This window comes from Erythrolamprus reginae, chromosome 10, assembly GCF_031021105.1.
Source record: "Erythrolamprus reginae isolate rEryReg1 chromosome 10, rEryReg1.hap1, whole genome shotgun sequence".
In the NCBI taxonomy this organism is placed as follows: domain Eukaryota; kingdom Metazoa; phylum Chordata; class Lepidosauria; order Squamata; family Dipsadidae; genus Erythrolamprus; species Erythrolamprus reginae.
The window spans coordinates 39,846,261-39,865,504 of NC_091959.1; the positions used below are offsets into that span (position 1 = coordinate 39,846,261).

Below are 19,244 nucleotides of genomic sequence, written 5' to 3' on the forward strand. Positions count from 1 at the left end.
AGTTTTAAAAAATAACTCCTTTGAAGTACAGCCTTTAAAATTTTCCAAAGTGTGTAAGATTAGAAACACCACAGATGACTAAGGCTTTGCTAATTACACACAAACTTACATGTTCCAAGCCTTTTTAGAATCTGACCCAAAGCAGCAGCAGCTGAAATTAACCGGGATACATTTCATAATGCCTGTTATTTTCCAATTCCGCCTTCCCACCACCAAAATAAAATTGGATGTCTCATTGCGTTAAGTAGCAAAGGCCCAGACAAATGTCACACTTCTATTTTTGTTGCGTTATGTGAATTTTTATGCATTCAATCTCATTTGAAACCTTCATTAAAAAAAAAATAGGGACTCTTTAATTTTAAAGCAGTCTCGAGTGAAAACCAATTCAATTTTTTTTTTCATAAAGACAAATAGAAATAACTTACATTTTCCACACTGATTTGAGACAGACCCACCGGTGTCTCCTCTGACCACAGAATAACGCCGACCTCCTGCTAATTCCAGTTCTGCAATTCCACAAGCAGCAAGATAACAAGGTTTACGAGAAGCACTTGAATCGGTCTAGAAGTGGCAGTTACTGGCCGAGGGTTCAGTTGCCCCCCTTCACACACACACACACACACACAAGTAAAATTTTGCTCTAAGAGGTACAGAAGTGGCATGGGAGCCATCGGAGTCCGGTTCGGAGGAGGAGTTGGAACTGAAACTGTCTGACAGGGATGGACCGGTCACCTTAAGAGAGGCTTGAGGATGATGTCCTGGGTCCCTCAGACATGGGGAAGTGGTCAGCCACATGGCTGGAGAGCCGCCTGCCTTCAGAGAAACGGGAGGATTGACAGGCAGTGATGCTGGTAGGCAGCAGATCCCCTCTGGTAAGGGACAGCTGCCTCCTCCACTGATCCAAGGGCACGGAGAGCGGAGTGCAGGAAGAGAAGGCTGCAAGTCTACTCGGGAGGAGGTCGCCCTGCCCCTCCTCACAAGGAGCACCTGAAGGAGAGTAACTTCAGGAGAAGCCTGGGGAATTATAGTCCCTGCCAGGAACAATTGGCTTACGCTCCCCTGGCTTGGACTCCTGCCTGTTGCTGGTTTACCTTGCCTCCCTCTTCGCCTTTTGGGCTGTTTCGTGCCTTGGGCCTTGTCTTTGTCCCAAGAACTGCCCTTGTCTTGTCCCTAGACTCTGCCTTGTAGACTGGACTTGGTACCTCAGCCCCTGCCCTGTGAGCGTGCTCCTTCTTGGTGGGTACTATAAGAGCCCTGAGTTCAAGAGAAGGGCAGCCTAGAAATTGAATAAATCAATATTTGGGGGACTGAGGGTGGCTGCCTTCGGGTGGGGGGATCTTACCGGGTTGTTTGATGGGTCATTGGTTGGACCAGGTGTTGAGAGAAATAAAGGACTTTGCCTTGCCTTGACTGCCTGGGTCATCAACAGAAGGATCAACAGAATAGCTTACCCTTACTTCTAACTCAATGGTGCTTCAGTGGAATCAAGCGATGAATGGTATCCTGCAATTAGTTATTAACGGTCAAGAAAGGCTGCTATTTAGGGTTTATTAATTTATTTTTAGGAAGAGACACCTGTAGCAAAAAGTCTTGAAGTAAAATACCAAGTAACCAGACAGGGCTTGAAGAGAGAAGAGCATAGACAATTCTATGCTTTTATTCAAGCGCTGCTTCGGGTGACAACTCTAACTGCAGACGCCGCCTCCAAATCTTTTTTCATTGATATTAAAAGTATATTGTCAGTGTCCCTGTGCAAATTGGAGCTGCGTAACAAGAGAAGGCGCTACTTTCAAGGTTTCGTCTCCTTCCTCCTCAGGATCTGGTGGCTTCTGGCTTTACACTGATTCCAGAACCCAAAATGTATCCCAGGACATTGTAGTATTTCTGACTCCCTGCCCCCACCCCCAAAGTGAAAGGGGAGGGGGGAAAATCCTTGGATGGGCTTTGGTGAGAGGCCACCAGCACTGTTGCTTCGAAGCCGCAAAGAAGGTGGGTCCTCCCCAAACTTTTTCAACGGCAAGTATCGCACGCCAGGACCTGCTAGTGCAAAATCTTAACCTGTAAGAGAGTCCGAGACTAACGAAGCCCAGTCGAGGGAGCCCGGAGCTTTGAGGGAAAAGTGTTGTCCACGTGTGAAAGTAGCTTTGTCCTCTTGGTTGGAGATCCTCCCTGTTTTACACCAGCTTGAAAGGACAACGGACAAGAAAGAGGCATTAATTAACTTAGCATACTACAAAGGAGTAATGTTCCAATATTACAGGTTGTCCTCGACTTACAGCCACAACTGAGCCCCAAAACATTTCTGTTGTTAAAGTTAAATTAGTTCCTTGCCCTGTTCTACGACTCGGGGCGGCTAACAACAGTGGTAAAACAACATGAACAATCCAATTAATAAAAACAACTAAAAAACCCTTATTATAAAAAAACCAAACATACACACAAACATACCATACATAACTTGTAGTAGCCTAGGGGGAAAGGATAACTTAACTCCTCCATGCCTGGCGACAAAGGTGGGTCTTAAGTAATTTGCGAAAGACAAGGAGGGTGGGGGCCGTTCTAATCTCTGGGGGGAGTTGGTTCCAGAGGGCCGGGGCCGCCACAGAGAAGGCTCTTCCCCTGGGGCCCGCCAAACAACATTGTTTGGTCGACGGGACCTGGAGAAGGCCAACTCTGTGGGGCCTTATCGGCCGCTGGGATTCGTGCGGTAGAAGGCGGTTCTGGATGTATTCTGGCCCAATGCCATGTAGGGCTTTAAAGGTCATTACCAACACTATGAATTGTGACCGGAAACCGATCGGCAGCCAGTGCAGGCCGCAGAGTGTTGCAGAAACGTGGGCGAATCGAGGAAGCCCCACGATGGCTCTCGCAGCCGCATACTTTTAACCCGGTCGTTAAGTGAATCTGGCTTCCTTGTTGACTTTGCTTGTGAGAAGGTCGCAAAACGTGACCTCCGGACACAGCAAAGGTCACAAATATGAGTCATTTGCCAAGTGTCTGAATTTTGATCACCTGATGATCGGGACGCTACAAAGGTTGTAACACTGAAAAATGTCCCTAAGTTGTATTTTTCAGTGACACTTCAACTCTGAATGGTCACTAAATGAACTGCTGTAAGTGGAGGACCACCTGCATGGTTTCTCAATATTATTGCACAGGTTCAAGGCGGATGGAGAAACGCCAAAGAAGGCTTACTCAGTTGCGGGTGATCTTCTCTGGCGGCATAAACCCAGTGTCGCCAAGCAGGCGAAGGGCTACTCTGCCGTTGGGACGAACCACAAGGTGAGTGATGCTGCCGTTGTTGAGGGATATCCGAAGCCAACCTTCCGGGGGAAATTGCAACGCTCTTTTAAAAAAAGAAAATAAATAAATAAAGGAAAACGAGTTATTTATTAAAAATATTAATGAAAAGCAAGATATAAATAAAATCAGGATGCCCCTTCCTTGGGTCTACGGAGAGGGGCGGCATACAAATCAAGAAATTATTATTAAATAATTATTATTATAAGGCAGAGTTGTGAGTTCAACTATTCTCAAAAGCAAACTGGTTTCCTAAAATTAGCATTTCCAAGAAATTCATTATGCTGGGATGAAATAAGAGCCGTAATGAAGAATCATAATTAAATTGGCAAGCTTTTTATTCCCCCAGGAGAGTTGAAAGGATCTTTAAGAGAGGAAATTGTTATTTCAGCAAGACTATAAATATTTCTACAGCCATTGCCTGCCTTCTCTCTCTCACCCTCCCCTCTCTTGAGATAATTGCTTCTAGAACCTTCCTCCAACTCAAAATAAACTTAGCAAATACCAAAGCAATCTTGTGAAGGTAATCTTAAGTAATTGAAAACAGCTCATCTCAAGTCTAATAATGTTGTCCATAGTATGCACAGCTAGATATAAAGATGGGTTTAGGTATAGATCGCTTGTCATTGAAACTGGCACAGCTTTAAATTTAATAGCAAATATAGAATAGAATAGAATAGAATTTTATTGGCCAAGTGTGATTGGACACACAAGGAATTTGTCTTGGTGCATATGCTCTCAGTGTACATAAAATAAAATATACATTTGTCAAGAACATGGTACATAAAAAGCTTCTCGCACGTTTGAAATAACCTCCGAGAGATAGTGATTCCAACCAATCTATTCGTCCCTTTATCCCGTCTCTTGCAGCCCTCATGTAAGGAACTACAACTCCCATTACCCACTCCCCCAGCCGTTGGCTGAAGCACCACAGCTATCAACAAGGCTTCTTACTGGGGGAAACAGTGGAGGCAAAGTGAAGTGGGGAAATTTACTGATGTTTAATTCAGAAGGGCTCCAAACCCAGGAAATAGAATATTCTGTTTCTTCCCCATCCAGTTTTCAAATATTATATTTGTTTAAATGATTTTTTAAAATCCCGCTATTTAAGAGCGAGAAACCGAAGCTCTGAGTTAATCCGGCAGACAACTGTTCCAATTACTGGGCCTCTCTAAACTCCCAGCCATGTGCTAAGAGCATCCGATCTCTCCGTCTAATGCATGACATAACGTGCTAAAACCCACTTAAGAACCACAAGGATTTAGAAGCGTTGCCGCAACAACCCCTCCCTCCCGGGGATTTCTTCCGCGGCCCGGGTTACCTGCAGACAATATAGCGAATAACGTTCGCGTGGCAAACGAAGATTTCGTAACTGTCCACTTCCTGCTTGATATCAGCTCTGTGAATGTAGTTTCGGAAGGCGGCCTCAATGCGAGCGCCATCTTCGTAATACTGCTAAAAGCAAAAGTTTGGTGATAGGGGCAAGATCATTAAAACTGGCATAGATTTTCTCCCCCCCCCCCCCTTTACTGAGCGGAACAGATTAAAATCTAGAGGCCTTGGTATTTAATATTATTTGGATTGCTGGAATCAGCAGGAATTAAAAGAACAGTCTGTATAAGTTCTTGAAATCCAGTTTTAAGTGCTGAGCCTTGCCGTCTATGTAAATAGTGCTTCATCTGTACCAGAACCATTTCTTTAAGCAAATATTCTGCAAAGTTTTAGATTCTTATATTTGCTGAATTATAGAAAGATAGACAAATTGCAAAAAAACCACCAAACCCTCAGTAGAATAGTTTTGGATTCCCAAGAAATACTATCAATGTCTGATTTTATTTTTTTTGCGGTTAATGCATCATTCTTTTAATCTATATATGCCCATTTTAATGAAAAACACATTGCCAATAAGTTAAGGTTCATTTATCGTCACTAAAAGAATAGCGAATAGTAAACTTTGCAAATTGATGACTGGCTTATCAACGTGCAAAACTTTAGCCCTGACACATGAATGCGGCAATGGTAGGTTGTTACCGGTTCGCACCAATTCAGGCGAACTGGTAGTGGCCGTGGCAAGAGGCTCTGCCCACTCCCAGACATCATCAAAAATGCTCTGAGCATTTGCAGTCGCAAAGGTAAGAGAAACCCACTACTGGCGGGTGGAGAGAAGTCGGTCATAAAAGAAGCCCTGAAGTTTATACCCACTAAATTCTGGAATAGATATTACCACAGCTTCAGGCTTCCAGTGAGGACTGGGAGGATTAGGTTCAATGGGAGCTCCCTCGCGGAGGAGATCAGTACTCAGCTTGGCCACCCCTGAGGAAGACAGAAGAGAAGGATGTGTTCAACCCTTGTGTGGTCTGATTTATACACAACCCAATGTACACAAGAGGATTTAAAGGACTTTCGGTCTTGATGTCTTTCCATTTCCATAGGCATGCACACAATTCCAAAACAGACTTAAGACACAGATGTTTACTGCCAATACCCCAACACAAGTCTTACTTTTGAAATGAAAGAGGGCCATCACAGACTTTGGATAGATATTAGCAAATCGGTGTTGTTTCCATAGAGCCGGGGCAGCTACAGAAAAGGCCCTCCCCCATGGTCGAGCCAACCTACATGCCTTGTCTTGCTTTGTAGAGCTTTCAAGGAAAGACTGTCCTAATTTATGATGGACTTCAATCAATCATTTTTATTATAGTCCCAGACCAGCATGGACTCCAAAATTTGTTCATATTGTCACAGATCCTAAAACTTGTTCCACACCACCACTATGCCTCCTGTATTTTCAATATAAAATATTAATTCCTTATGAAACTGTGGTTGCAGCCCTTAGATGTTTCTTTGCAACAGGTTTTTGATTCTTCAAAAATGGTTTGCAGCATTTCTACCACTCTTCATTGAAATGGACTTATCTCCCTCCCCTTATCGGGACGCAGTGGCTCAGTGGCCGAACTTGTTGATCGAAAGGTCGGCAGTTCATCAATTCAATGTAATGGGGTGAGCTACTGTTACTTGTCCCAGCTTTTGCTAATCTAGCAGTTCGAAAGCAGGTGAAAAATTCAAGTAGAAAAATAGGGACCACCTTTGGTGGGAAGGCAACAGTGCTCCATGCGCCTTCAGCATTTAGTCATACTGGTCACATGGCCACAGAGACTGGCTCTTCGGCTTTGGAACAGAGATGAGAACCGCCCCCTAGAGTCAGGAACAAGTAACACATAACTTCACCCTCCCCTTATATTTTAATATTTTGTTTCATTCTCCTGTTTGTCACTAACTAGGCATCTCTGGTTGGTATTATATCTTCCTTTCAACCCAATTCTATCTTCTGATAATCAGTCACGGCTTCTTTACGAATACAGCGTTCCCTCGATTTTCGCGGGGGATGCGTTTCGAGACCGCCCGCAAAAGTCGAATTTCCGCGAAGTAGAGATGCGGAAGTAAATACACTATTTTTGGCTATGAACAGTATCACAAGCCTTCCCTTAACACTTTTTTTTAAATAAACTTTATTAATTTTCAATAAAAAGACATACAAACTCACAAACATTTAAACACATAGTAGGGGTTACAATTACCCCTCTTTTCTTGAAGTCAATTTTTAATACAGAAAAAAGGATAAAATCTTAAATCTTTAAGTCAAAGTAATATTCTAAGCCTTCCCTTAACACTTTAAACCCCTAAATTGCAATTTTCCATTCCCTTAGTAACCATTCAGATTATTACTCACCATGTTTATTTATTAAAGTTTATTAAAAAAAATATTTATTAAAGTCGGATGAAAGTTTGCCGATGACATATGACGTCATCGGGTGGGAAAAACCGTGGTATAGGGGGAAAACCCGCGAAGTATTTTTTAATTAATATTTTTGAAAAACCGTGGTATAGACTTTTCGCGAAGTTTGAACCCGTGGAAATCGAGGGAACACTGTTTTGATTTTCCAAGTTAATGCTGTTAACACACTGTGGTCATTTTGACACAATATTCTCTCTTCTCTCAAATCATTAAATCAGCACCAACCTTAACTAAACACCCTTTGGACTAATGCTTCTTGTTTGCCTACCTAGGTGTTTCAAGGTTATTTTATATGATGCTTAGGGAATGTAATTGGCTAACAACACTGCTGACTTGGGGTTGCGGGAGTAAACTAGCCAAGATTAGAAGTAGGAACAAGGAACAACAACATGTGTTACTCAGGCATTATGTCCTAGAATGTTATCTTTGTCTGATACACACACAAAAATCTGTATCACAGCTGGGAAAAAAGAGATAAGCAAAAGGCCAGAATGACCTGACACAATGCATTCCAAAACCTTGATGAAGTCTCAACAAACATAAAATGAGTGAATGTTGCAATTATTTTATAGAACTGAAAAGATATGTTCCCAACTGCAGCCACGTCTGGGGGGAAATAAGTTTGCAACGGTTACGGAGAAAGGCCCAAAGGTGCACTTCCCAGAAAGTAACATGGGGAATAGGTAATGGAGAGGTTGTATAGCATCCCAGACAATACTGTGGACTCTGCTCAAGCATCGCTTATATGCCATGCCCTGTATAGAAGGGAGGGAAGTGCCAATAATCTTTTCTGCTGTCCTTACCACTCTCTGCACCACCTTCAGGCCTGAAGCAGGAATGTTTCCAAACCAGACAGTAATTAATTAATTAATTAATTAATTAATTAATTAATATTTGTATGCCGCCCCTCTCCGCAGACTCGGGGCAGCTCACAACAAAGTGAAACAATTTACAACAAATCTAAATTACAGTTTAAAAATATTTTAAAAACCCCATTTTCTAAACAAACATACAGACAGACATACCATTCATAAATTGTATATGCCCGGGGGAAATGTCTCAGTTCCCCCATGCCTGACGACAAAGGTGGGTCTTAAGGAGCTTACGAAAGGCAAGGAGAGTAGGGGCAGTTCTAATCTCCGGGGGGAGTTGGTTCCAGAGGGCCGGGGCCGCTACAGAGAAGGCTCTTCCCCTGGGACCCGCCAACCGACATTGTTTAGTTGACGGGACCCGGAGAAGGCCCACTCTGTGGGACCTAATCGGTCGCTGGGATTCGTGCGGCAGCAGGCGGTCTCGGAGATATTCTGGTCCAGTGCCATGAAGGGCTTTAAAGGTCATAACCAACACTTTGAATTGTGACCGGAAATTGATCGGCAACCAATGCAGACTGCGGAGTGTTGGTGAAACATGGGCATACCTAGGTAGGCCCATGACTGCTCTTGCAGCTGCATTCTGCACGATCTGGAGTTTCCGAACACTTTTCAAAGGTAGCCCCATGTAGAGAGCATTACAGTAGTCGAACCTCGAGGTGATGAGGGCATGAGTGACTGTGAGCAGTGAGTCCCGGTCCAGATAGGGTCGCAATTGGTGCACCAGGCGAACCTGGGCAAACGCCCCCCTCGCCACAGCTGAGAGATGGTTCTCTAATGTGAGCTGTGGATCGAGGAGGACACCCAAGTTGCGGACGCCCAAGTTGTAATGCAATACAACCGGACACTTTACAAAGAAAGTGGTAAGGACAGGGGAAGAAAGCAGGCTTTTCTCATACGACACAGAAAATGCAGGCACTACACAACGATGAAAGGAGGGAATGGAGAGTAGAGTAGAAGGGTAAGAAGAGGAGAAGAGAGGAAAGGAGAGAGAGGGGAAAGAAGAAAAAGGAGACGGAGAGGAAGAAAGGGAGGGGAAATAAGAGTAAAGAAGTGGAGGAGGAGAGGAGGAAAGAAGTGGAAAAGGAGAGAAGAAAGGAGAGAAGGGGAGAGAAGGAGGGGAAGGGTTATTGTGGAATGAAGAGAGGATACGGAATAGTAAAAGAGCAACGTCGATCATATGCTTAAATTTTAGGAAAGATAAGGTAAATGATTATTAATGATTAAGAGATTGTATATCTGAGTGTCTGCATGAGAAATAAATAAATATATAAAAGAAAATGAAAATGCAGCCACTATTGTACCCATTTTATCAATGTTAATTAACTGGACCCGAAATGTTATGTATTGTTTTATTATATGTTGTGAGCCACCCCGAGTCCTCAGAGAGGGGCGACATAAAAGTCCGTTTATAATAAATAATAAATAAATAAATGCCTCCCTGTTGAGCGACCAAGCCGGCCTACTTGTTAGCTGCACACTCAGAAACATGATGCTATGAACCACCTCCACAGGTGAATCATTAATACGTAGAGGTGTGTGTGGCTGTGCCTGGCTTTTCTGAAGTTGACAACGATCCCTTTAGTTTTCCTTACATTTAAAATGAGGCCGTTTTTGTTACACCGCTTACACAAAAAGACAAGATTTCCCAGTGACCAGTATGCAGCAGGATTCCTAACCTAGATCTGTTGATCTTGCTCACCTTGAGCTAAGCCTTCGAGAATCTGCAAAACCTCTTGGGTCCCTTACAGGTACAGACTTCGAATCCAGCCCTTCAGATACAAAGGCTCAAAGTATAAGAAAATCAGACAGCTGGCCCTGCAGGCATGTGGGAAAAAACTACATAAATGTTGCTTACCACCATAAACTCAGTTCCAAGAAGACACTCACCAGGAAGATGTTTGCTAATAATGTTGGTTGTTTCCGTTGCTCTGGCCATTGAAGAATAGACAATTTTATCAAATTTCAGCCCCAGGCTCGCAAGTCTTTTCCCGGTCAGCTCAGCTTGCTCGCGGCCTAAAAAGTATATTTATCTGTAAATTAGTCTCAGAGATTTGTATTTGTTTGTTTCGGCACAGTATTTTAAAATCACAATGTGCTGCTTTTTCAAGCATTCCTGTTTGCGTTTTTTATATAAAGGATCATTTTGCATTCAGACAGAACTTTGCAAGCTGGCAAGCAATGGAAGCAATGGAAGGTTTCTAGGCCTCCTTGCCTTGAAAACAGATACCAGTTAATGGGGTTAGCATGTTTAAAACCAGCAGAGACATTTGACTGAATGGCTACTAAGCAAATCAGTATTAAAAAAAACTACTTTTAGGAAAGTACAGAAGGCTCTCCATCAATTATACACCAAGTAAGCATAAATTGTATCCCAAAGATGCTTTTTTCAAGAGGAGACTGAAGAAACTGTTGTGAACCTGTTTTTCTTCAGGTGTCAAAAGAGGATGGGTGCACGCTATCATGCATGCGTGAGTGCCCACAACCATAATTCAATGCCTGGGGAGGGTGAAAACAGCTTCCCCCACCCCCCAGAGGTCTTCTGGAGACTGGAACCGGCCTGTTTCCCAACTTCTGGTGAGCCCAGTAGGCTCGTGTTTCGCCCTCCCCAGGCTCTAAAGGCTTCCCTGGTGCTGGGGGAGGGTAAAAACAACCCCCCCCGGAGGCTCTCCCAGAGCCTCTGTGGGAGCCAAAAATCAGCTGGCCAGTACACATATATATGTTGGAGCAAAGCTAGGGCAACAGCTCATGTGCCAGCAGATACAGTTCTGCGTGCCACCAATGGCACCCATGCCATAGGTTCCCCATCACTGTTCTACTGTGAGAAGCGAAAGGTCTTCAAAGAAAAAACAGAAAGTCAAGTTGTCTCTTGGAAAAGCACCTTTGGGACAACTATGGCCTGGATGACTGAGCATCGCCATAGAACTGTGCCTCTACCTACTACCCCCATCATACCTACCCAGGTTCGTTAAGATTCTGTCCTTATCCTTTTGCCCATCCAGATTGTACTGTGAATGGCGTATGAGGAATATGTGCCTGGTAGCTTTTGTTTTATAGTGGGATAAGCGAGATGAGACCTCCTGTTCGCCGGTCTCTTCATTTTTCTTCTTCAAGTTCATGAGCGCTAGGGGTTCCCTCCTAAAAGCAGGAAACAGGAAGTTCATATTCTTTTATTAAACATGGTAGACAGGGCAAAGCGCTCTAAGTCAGCCTTAGCAGCTTGAGACTGCATAAATATCTCCTTCGGGCCTTTTACTATCTCGAAGAGACAGAAGAGTAATGGGCGAATGGAAGCTACAGGCAGTCCTCGAATTACAACAACTCACTTAGTGACCGTTCAAAGTTACAAAAACATTTGTGACTAATGACTGTTGCAATGCTCCCCGTGGTCATGTGATCAAAATTTGGATGCCTGGCAACTGGTTCATATTTATGATCCCAATTTTATGACCTTCCGACCAGCAAAGTCAATGGGGAAGCCGGATTCATTTAACAGGCTATTAACTTAATAACTGCAGTGATTCACTTAACAACTGTGGCAGGAAAGATTGTCAAATGGGTCTACTTAACAAATATCTTACTTAACATAACAATAGAAATTTGGGGCTCTATTGTGGCCATAAGTTGAGGACTACCTATAGTTACATTTCAGATCTTGTATGGCTGATTTGAAGTATGTGCCTCAAACACCACCAGACTCTATTGCTAATGCAAGTCAGCCTGCAGAAATTTATATTCTTGGCCAATACACAGAGCAGTTCCATTTACTCTACAAACAACTAACCGGTTTTTGGATTTGTGACACCTGTTTCATTCATCCCTTCACTTACAACTACTAACCCATCCACTAAGACAGCAATTTACCTGCAACTGTTTATATTTAAAAATACAAAAGGCAGTTCCTGCCACATGTTCAGCCCCCCAGGCACTTTGACTCATTTCCCATCACTAGATTATAATTTTTTTCTCCATTTAAGAGCAGATCCAATTTTGGCCATTTATTCCTGCTTCTACCCATCATGATTTATTAAGTAGAAACATAGAAACATAGAAGTCTGACGGCAGAAAAAGACCTCATGGTCCATCTAGTCTGCCCTTATACTATTTTCTGTATTTTATCTTAGGATGGATATATGTTTATCCCAGGCATGTTTAAATTCAGTTACTGTGGATTTATCTACCACGTCTGCTGGAAGTTTGTTCCAAGGATCTACTACTCTTTCAGTAAAATAATATTTTCTCATGTTGCTTTTGATCTTACCCCCAACTAACTTCAGATTGTGTCCCCTTGTTCTTGTGTTCACTTTCCTATTAAAAACACTTCCCTCCTGGACCTTATTTAACCCCTTTAATATATTTAAATGTTTCGATCATGTCCCCCCTTTTCCTTCTGTCCTCCAGACTATACAGATTGAGTTCATGAAGTCTTTCCTGATACGTTTTATGCTTAAGACCTTCCACCATTCTTGTAGCCCGTCTTTGGACCCGTTCAATTTTGTCAATATCTTTTTGTAGGTGAGGTCTCCAGAACTGAACACAGTATTCCAAATGTGGTCTCACCAGCATAGCGGGATCATAATCTCCCTCTTCCTGCTTGTTATACCTCTAGCTATGCAGCCAAGCATCCTACTTGCTTTCCCTACTGCCTGACTGCACTGTTCACCCATTTTGAGACTGTCAGAAATCACTACCCCTAAATCCTTTTCTTTTGAAGAAAACAAGTACAGTAGAGAAATAGAGTCAAGTCAGATCAAAGCCTTGGGAACTGCCAAAACAAAATGCAGTCAGACAATGAAAGACATAACCAGCACAAAGCTATCTCATCTGTTTGATGTCATGGATGTTTGTGGTGTTAATCACACTTTCAGGTAAGCAGATACTGTGTTTCGCTTTCCCAACAGTGGCCACTGAAAAATAATATACATCTGAATGTAAATTCTAAAAATGGAATCCATGGCAAGGTAAATTTACAAGGGTATAGTTATGAATATCAATTAGCTCTTGCTAAATACTTTCTGATTTGCAAAATCAGTATTTTTTTCTTGAAATCTGTATTGATTCCTAGTTTTAAAGAAAAAATTTAACTAGGATTTTTTTTTAAAGGAAATATGCACATAAAAATACAAATATAAAGAAAACAATACCACCTATTTAAAGGGAACCCCACTGAACCGCTCAAGCCCACTGCATACAGATTTAGGCTCTAGTCATATTAACTGTGGTTAGTTCTAGAAACATAGGGTATATAGTCATACCAACTAACTGTTCAGAAAAACAGCTAGGGACACTTACAACATATAAGCAACATCATTCCTAAAAAGAACTATTTGCCCATAATAGCTGCTAAACCAAATCACTCGATGTTGTGATTCAGCCTAAGGCTGCTCAGGGACCAGCTGTGTCTCTGCTGGCTCCATGCCCGGAGGAGGATGACAGCGCAGAGGAGGGGGCTGAACAGTCGGACGGGGGAGAGGAAAATCAGGAATGGGATGAAGGAGAACAGCATGAGAGCCCCGGGAGGGGGGGGGGCTCTCCCCAGCCAGTAGCTTGGAGTCATTAGGTGATGACGCACAAGCTGTCATTGACATGAGACAGCGACGTTCAGAGCAACAAAAGGAGCAGTTAAAGAGATATTTTCACCATTGTAGTAGAAACAGCTGGGTTTGGGTGTGGTACTCATCAGCAGGGTTTAAAAGGCAGGCAAGCCCTTTAAGCCATGTGGAGTGTTATCAGCTTGGCGTGGCGTTATCCTGTCTTGTTTCTCGGCGTCTCTGTTCCTGGCTTGTGGCCCAGCAGCTTTGGAAGATCCGTGGGAGGTATAGGTCTTCTATCTACAGCCTTGGCTTGGCAGCAAGAATTCTGTATTGCTGCATGGACTTTTGGCCTTCGTGAATATATCTGAAGATACAGCATTTTCCTGTTTGTAAGGACATTTTCTGTTACCTGTGTTTTTCTTGAATTTTATAAAACCGCCTTTGCCTTTTACCAGTGTGTCTGGCTTCTCTTTTTGGGTTGGTATTGGCTTCTGGAGTGACCCAGACAGAATACCCGATATGCTAAAAGTTCTACAAATGGGACGACGTAAGAAAACCAACCACAAATGAGTGCTCAGACATTCAAAATAAGCCGTTCTGCATGTTACAACAAGCCAACGAACCCTGGCTTGGATTCAAGAAATGATTTATTCAAGTTCTTTTTTTCCTATAGCAAAAATTACTCTTGGACATCGTCAATTAAAAAGCCTGTACCAGCAAGTTCAGTTCTTCCCAAAGCATTCTGGTTTAGAGTTTATTCTGTGTGTATGTGTGTGTATAAACACACACAAACATATACATACATACATACTGTGCATACATACACACATACATACATGCATGCAAACCTTAGACGGGATCCAGTGTCTCCATATAAGCCGATTATGGGCTTTTTGCTTACCAATACCTAGACTGAGACAAGCAGCTCCAATCCATTATGAAATTAAATATTAGTAAGGCTTTCGTTCAGATTTAGTGTTATTAATCTGGAAGGGATCAGGCAGAAAATAATGCTTAATTCTCTTTACTAAGTGAATTAGTAACTGCAGCGTTCAGAAAAGCATAGGTATTATTTCATTTATAGCAGAAAAACAGAAATCATTTGGCAATTTACTTTGACATCTGAAATTTCCAATAACTGTGAAGTGTGTGTTTGTTTGTGTGTGTGTCTAAATAGAATATGAACTGCCATAGATTATATATTTTCAAAGGTTCTCCTGAATTGGTAAGGCTTAAGGCAATTATTCAAGACATGTTCAGCAGAAATGGCAGCCAAAGCTTAAGGATTGGTAACATTTGAGATTTTTTTACGGGAATGGCAGGATTGCTGGATTCTAAACCACCCTAAAATTGAAGAATATGGTTCCAGTTCCTATGATATTAGTAGAACACTAGCCAACAATTTTAAACTCCACTCAGTTATGGCTGTGCTCTGCTAAAATAATAATAATAATAATAATAATAATAATAATAATAATAATAATAATGTCAACAAATCAGGGAAGAAGTGACATCCACTAAAGTTCATTCATACTGTTTATCTTCAGCAACTCCTGCTGTGTTCACCCTTAAGACAAACAGCAGGATGTGGCACGAGAAACCTTAGTTACTAACACTTTACATTCAGTACATTCAGCCACCTTACTTAGAAGGAAATAAGGACCCCTATAAAGTGTCTCCTTTTATCCCAGAGCACTGATCCAGATGTTCACTTACAGGGTCAGCACCCAGAACATATTTTGAGAAAGTATTTCTAAATTGGGCAGGAAACTTGCACAAATAGAGGATTCAACTTAAAAAGCTCTTAATGGCACCCTGGGGAGAGAAGGAGAGGTTTTCTTAATAATTCAAGCATTTAGATGAGATACCGAAACAGATTAACAAGAGTTGGAAGGGATGTTGGAGGTCTTCTAGTCCAGCATTTCCCAACCTTGGCAACTTGAAGATATCTGGACTTCAACTCCCAGAATTCCCCAGCCAGCAAATGCTGGCTGGAATTCTGGGAGTTGAAGTCCAGATATCTTCAAGTTGCCAAGGTTGGGAAACACTGTCTAGTCCAACCCCTGCTCAAGCAGGAGACCCTATAACAGTGATGGTGAATCTTTTTGGGTTCACGTGCCAAAGTGGGGGCATCTTTTCCTTTCCTCTATCAGAACATGGACTGTCAAGGCCCTGCCCACTCTCTCCAACTCATTTTCCCAACAAGCCTGCCAGGGAGGCCAACTTAATATTGGACCCCAAGCAGCCAAGATGCAGAACCTGGAACAGGATAAAAACATTCAACATTCCCTCATCCTCCCCTTCAACACTTCACTAACCAGAGGGCAACAGCTGCCCACCTCAATGTAGCTTCACTGGGGCAGAATAGAGAATTGGAAGGGACCTTGAAGGTCTTCTAGCCCAACCCCCTGCTCAAGCAAAAGCCCTTCTATTATCCCCAAACAAATGGCTGTCCTGCCTCTTCTCGAAAACCTCCATTGTTGGAACAACCCACAACTTCTGGAGACAAGCCCTTAACTGAAGACACTGCAATTTAATTATTTATCAAACGTCTATATTTCTCCTTCTTGACTCCGGGCCTACAAAAGTTCAAGCCAAGATGCCATCCGTCAAAACAAGGAAACTTAAACCAAGGCCAAGAGGGACGGAAAAGAGCCGCTCCCTAAATGCAAGACACCCCCCCCCCCCCCGAGGGTTCTCAGGGGATTGTTGAGAGCACCTACCAAAAAAGGAGAAAATTTATTTATTTATTTATTTATTTATTCGATTTCTATGCAGCCCTTCTCCTGAGACTCAGGGCGGTTCACAACATAATATAAATCTACATAAATGTTTAATGTTTAACAAGATTGATATGCCGCAGAACTTCAGTGGACTCTGGGCAGCTAAGAGAAAAGGAGTGTGGATTTCAGGCATCGCCTTCCCACCCCCAGCTGGCACTTTCCAGGTGCTTCAAACCCACAACTCCGAGGAACCACTCTGCTGGCTGGCTGTTCCACTGGTTGATCGCTCTGACCATCAGGAAGTTCTTCCTTATTTCCAGGTTGAATCTCTCCTTGGTCAGTTTCCATCTGTTGCTCGTGGTCTGGCTCTCTGGTGCCCTGGAAAATAGTGTGGCCCCCTCCTCTCTGTGGCAACCCCTTAAATACCTGCATACTGCTATCATGTCCCACCTGCCCCCACTTTTTGCTAAACTATCCATGCCCAGTTCCAGCAACCTCTGTTCGTATGTCTTGGTTTCCAGTCCCTTTATCATTTTGTTGCTCTTTTCTGTACTTGCTCTAGAGTTCCAATGTCCAATGTGACCAAATTTGAATGCAGTACTGTACTCTAGGTGTGGTCTGACGAGGGCAGGGGTAGGCAAAATTGGCTCTTATATGACATGTGGACTTCAACTCCCAGAATTCCTGAGCTGGCATGATTGGCTCAGGAATTCTGGGAGTTGAAGTCCAGAAGTCATAGAAGAGCCAACTTTTTCCTACCTCTGGACTAGGGCATTATAGAGTGGCAAATAGGGGGCGTCTGGTCGGTGGGGGCTCTGAAAGGAGGGGGTCCTGCGAGTGGGGGGGGGGACTCTGGGAGGAGGGGGCTCTGAGGGGGGGCAGTGTAGGGGAGGGGCCTCGCCTCACCTGTCCCAGTTGTTGTCCCAATAGCCGCAGCCGTTGGCCTTCTCCAACCAGGCGGGCGCTGCTGAGGTAGCGGGCGACGGCAGCAGCAGCAGCCCCGGCGGGGGCGGCGGCGGCAGAGGTCCCGTGAGCGAGGCGGCGAGGCTCTCCGGGGCGTCCCCGCCGGCCTTCTCGTGCTGAGGCGAGGGCGGCTGCTTCCCGAACGCCACGGCGGAGAAGAGGACGGACCCTCCTGCCAAGCCACAGGCCGCGGCGGCCGAGACGGCGACGACCCGCCGGAACGCCATGGAGCCGGGCTGCGTGAGGGGCGGCCGCGCGGCCAACCTTTTCCCGCCGCGGACGGGGCGCGGCGCGGGACAAAATGCCTCGGCGTCGTTGAGGGACGGGCGTCATGGGCGGGGCCGGAACGGTGAGGGGCGTCCACCATTGGACGGCTTAAGGGCGGGGAGAAGATCTGACAGGAGTGGGCGGGGACTCACCGGTGGGCGGGGTTAAAGGAGCCCCGAAGGGACGGAACGGCCTCGAAAAGCGTCTTCAGCTAGGGGGAGGAGCCTCCTTGGAAGGAGAAGATCCTTCCGCTGAAGCTTCGCTATCCGTCTCGTAATCCTTCCGCCTTGAAAGAGAAGGGACTATTTTTGGACAGGAAAACCAGCTTAGCTTCCTACAGTCCAGTTTGATGGACTCCTGCCCCCATCAGCCACGGTCATGGCCGGGTGGGGAATGATGGGAGCGGTAGCCTAACCCGGGAGGCTCCACGTTGTTGCGTGGGTCATTAAAATGCCAGAATGCTCCTTTCCCACTCTAATGCATTGGGCTTTCTCTTTCATGGTGCTTTGCCATGGGCCAGGCTGATGGGAGGTGTAGTCCTTTCTGTTTCTCTAACAGAAACTCTTAAGCCAGTGTTTCTCAATCTCAACATCTTTAAGAGTGGTAGCCTGTCTTTAATTCCCAGAATTCCCTAGCCAGTATGGAGAATTCTGAGAATTTTTATTTTTTTTATATACTACTGTATTTGTTTTGTCCAATACACAATAATACACAATGAGGGTTATAGAGTATGTAATCAAGTAGAGGATATAATCATATAGAGGATATAATCAAGTAGAATGTATTAAAGGGGGAATAGAATGTATTAAAGGGAGAATAGCTGGGGAATTCTGGGAATTGAAGTCCACTCCTCTTAAAGATGCTGAGATTTAGAAAGGGTGACATAAATTCTCCCAATTATTTTAGGGGGGAAATGCCCATCCAGAAAAAGATTAAATATTAGGATAAATGACTGGTATATAATTGTCAATTGCTACAGCAAAGTGGACATCTAATTTCTGGTGTGGTTTTACTGTATATCTGCATGACCACAGAGAACCCTTCAAAATGTTGACAAGAAAACCTTCCAACTGTAATTTGATTTGAGCCTTTTTGCAGCTGGTTTCCATCCAAACTGTCAAAAACCCACAATGACTGACTGGCAGCAGTGCTAATATTTTGGTACAAATGACAGGCATTTCTGTTTGGTAGCAGAAGGAGGAGTGGAATTAGATCTAAAATAGAACCATTTAGATGAGAGAGATAAATTGTGTATAGTAAAAGAAAAATATTTGGACAAGAATGTCCTAATTCTTGTCCAAATTTAGGACATTCTTGCCCAAATATTTTTAATATACAGTACATAATTCATTGACACTGAGCAAGCAACACTTGCTTAATTCACATTATACAGAGGGATTTCCTAACTTTCCATATTATTCAGGAAAGGAGGTCCAAAAACTAAGGCAACTTGTGACTTTATGAGTGATGGAAGTATATTTTGTACACACACACACCGTTGTCCTTTTCACAATTTTTTCCACATTATTGCTCTCCATAAAAAATGGAGCTAACCAGTGATGGGTTCCTACGGGTACTGTCAGCAAAATTTGGAGCTCCACCCCAGAGCACCCAATTTGCACTGAAAGATGTTGAAACAAAATGCATAAGCCACAGTGTGGTAGTAAAAATTTTGGTAGCCCATCACCGGAGCTAACCCTGAATTGGCAATGTCTTCAAACACCCTTCTTTCTTTTCAATTAAGGTAATTTTAATTTACATTGAAATGCAAAGAAAGCAGAATAAAGAAATA

The 19,244-nt window shown here is 43.6% G+C and overlaps 1 protein-coding gene across 4 annotated transcripts; it reads right to left on the reverse strand.

Moving 5' to 3' along the window:
• Positions 1-1,539: 1,539 nt before the first annotated feature.
• On the reverse strand, positions 1,540-17,522 carry PGAM5 (PGAM family member 5, mitochondrial serine/threonine protein phosphatase). Of its 4 annotated transcripts, none has more exons than XM_070762717.1 (7): positions 17,129-17,522; positions 10,925-11,103; positions 9,856-9,981; positions 5,525-5,613; positions 4,622-4,752; positions 3,196-3,346; positions 1,540-2,183 (listed from the first exon to the last, which is right to left on the reverse strand). In XM_070762717.1, the coding sequence occupies exons 1-6, from the start codon at positions 17,410-17,412 to the stop codon at positions 3,196-3,198; spliced, it is 960 nt and encodes a 319-aa protein (XP_070618818.1). In that variant the 5' UTR covers positions 17,413-17,522; the 3' UTR covers positions 1,540-2,183. The 4 variants fall into 4 exon arrangements, with proteins under 4 accessions (XP_070618818.1, XP_070618817.1, XP_070618820.1 ...); XM_070762716.1 differs by having other exon boundaries at positions 4,622-4,755; positions 17,129-17,502; XM_070762719.1 differs by having other exon boundaries at positions 5,528-5,613; positions 17,129-17,501.
• Between the last annotated feature and the right edge of the window lie 1,722 nt (positions 17,523-19,244).

Excerpts from the sequence above, each read along its gene's own strand:
- PGAM5 (XM_070762716.1), bottom strand. The coding sequence starts at position 17,412 with ATGGCGTTCCGGCGGGTCGTCGCCGTCTCGGCCGCCGCGGCCTGTGGC. Across the intron at positions 11,104-17,128 it reads TGGGACAACAACTGGGACAG|GAGGGAACCCCTAGCGCTCA; the intron begins GTGAGGCGAGGC and ends TCCTGCTTTTAG. Across the intron at positions 4,756-5,524 it reads ACTGGAAGCCTGAAGCTGTG|CAGTATTACGAAGATGGCGC; the intron begins GTAATATCTATT and ends TTTTGCTTTTAG.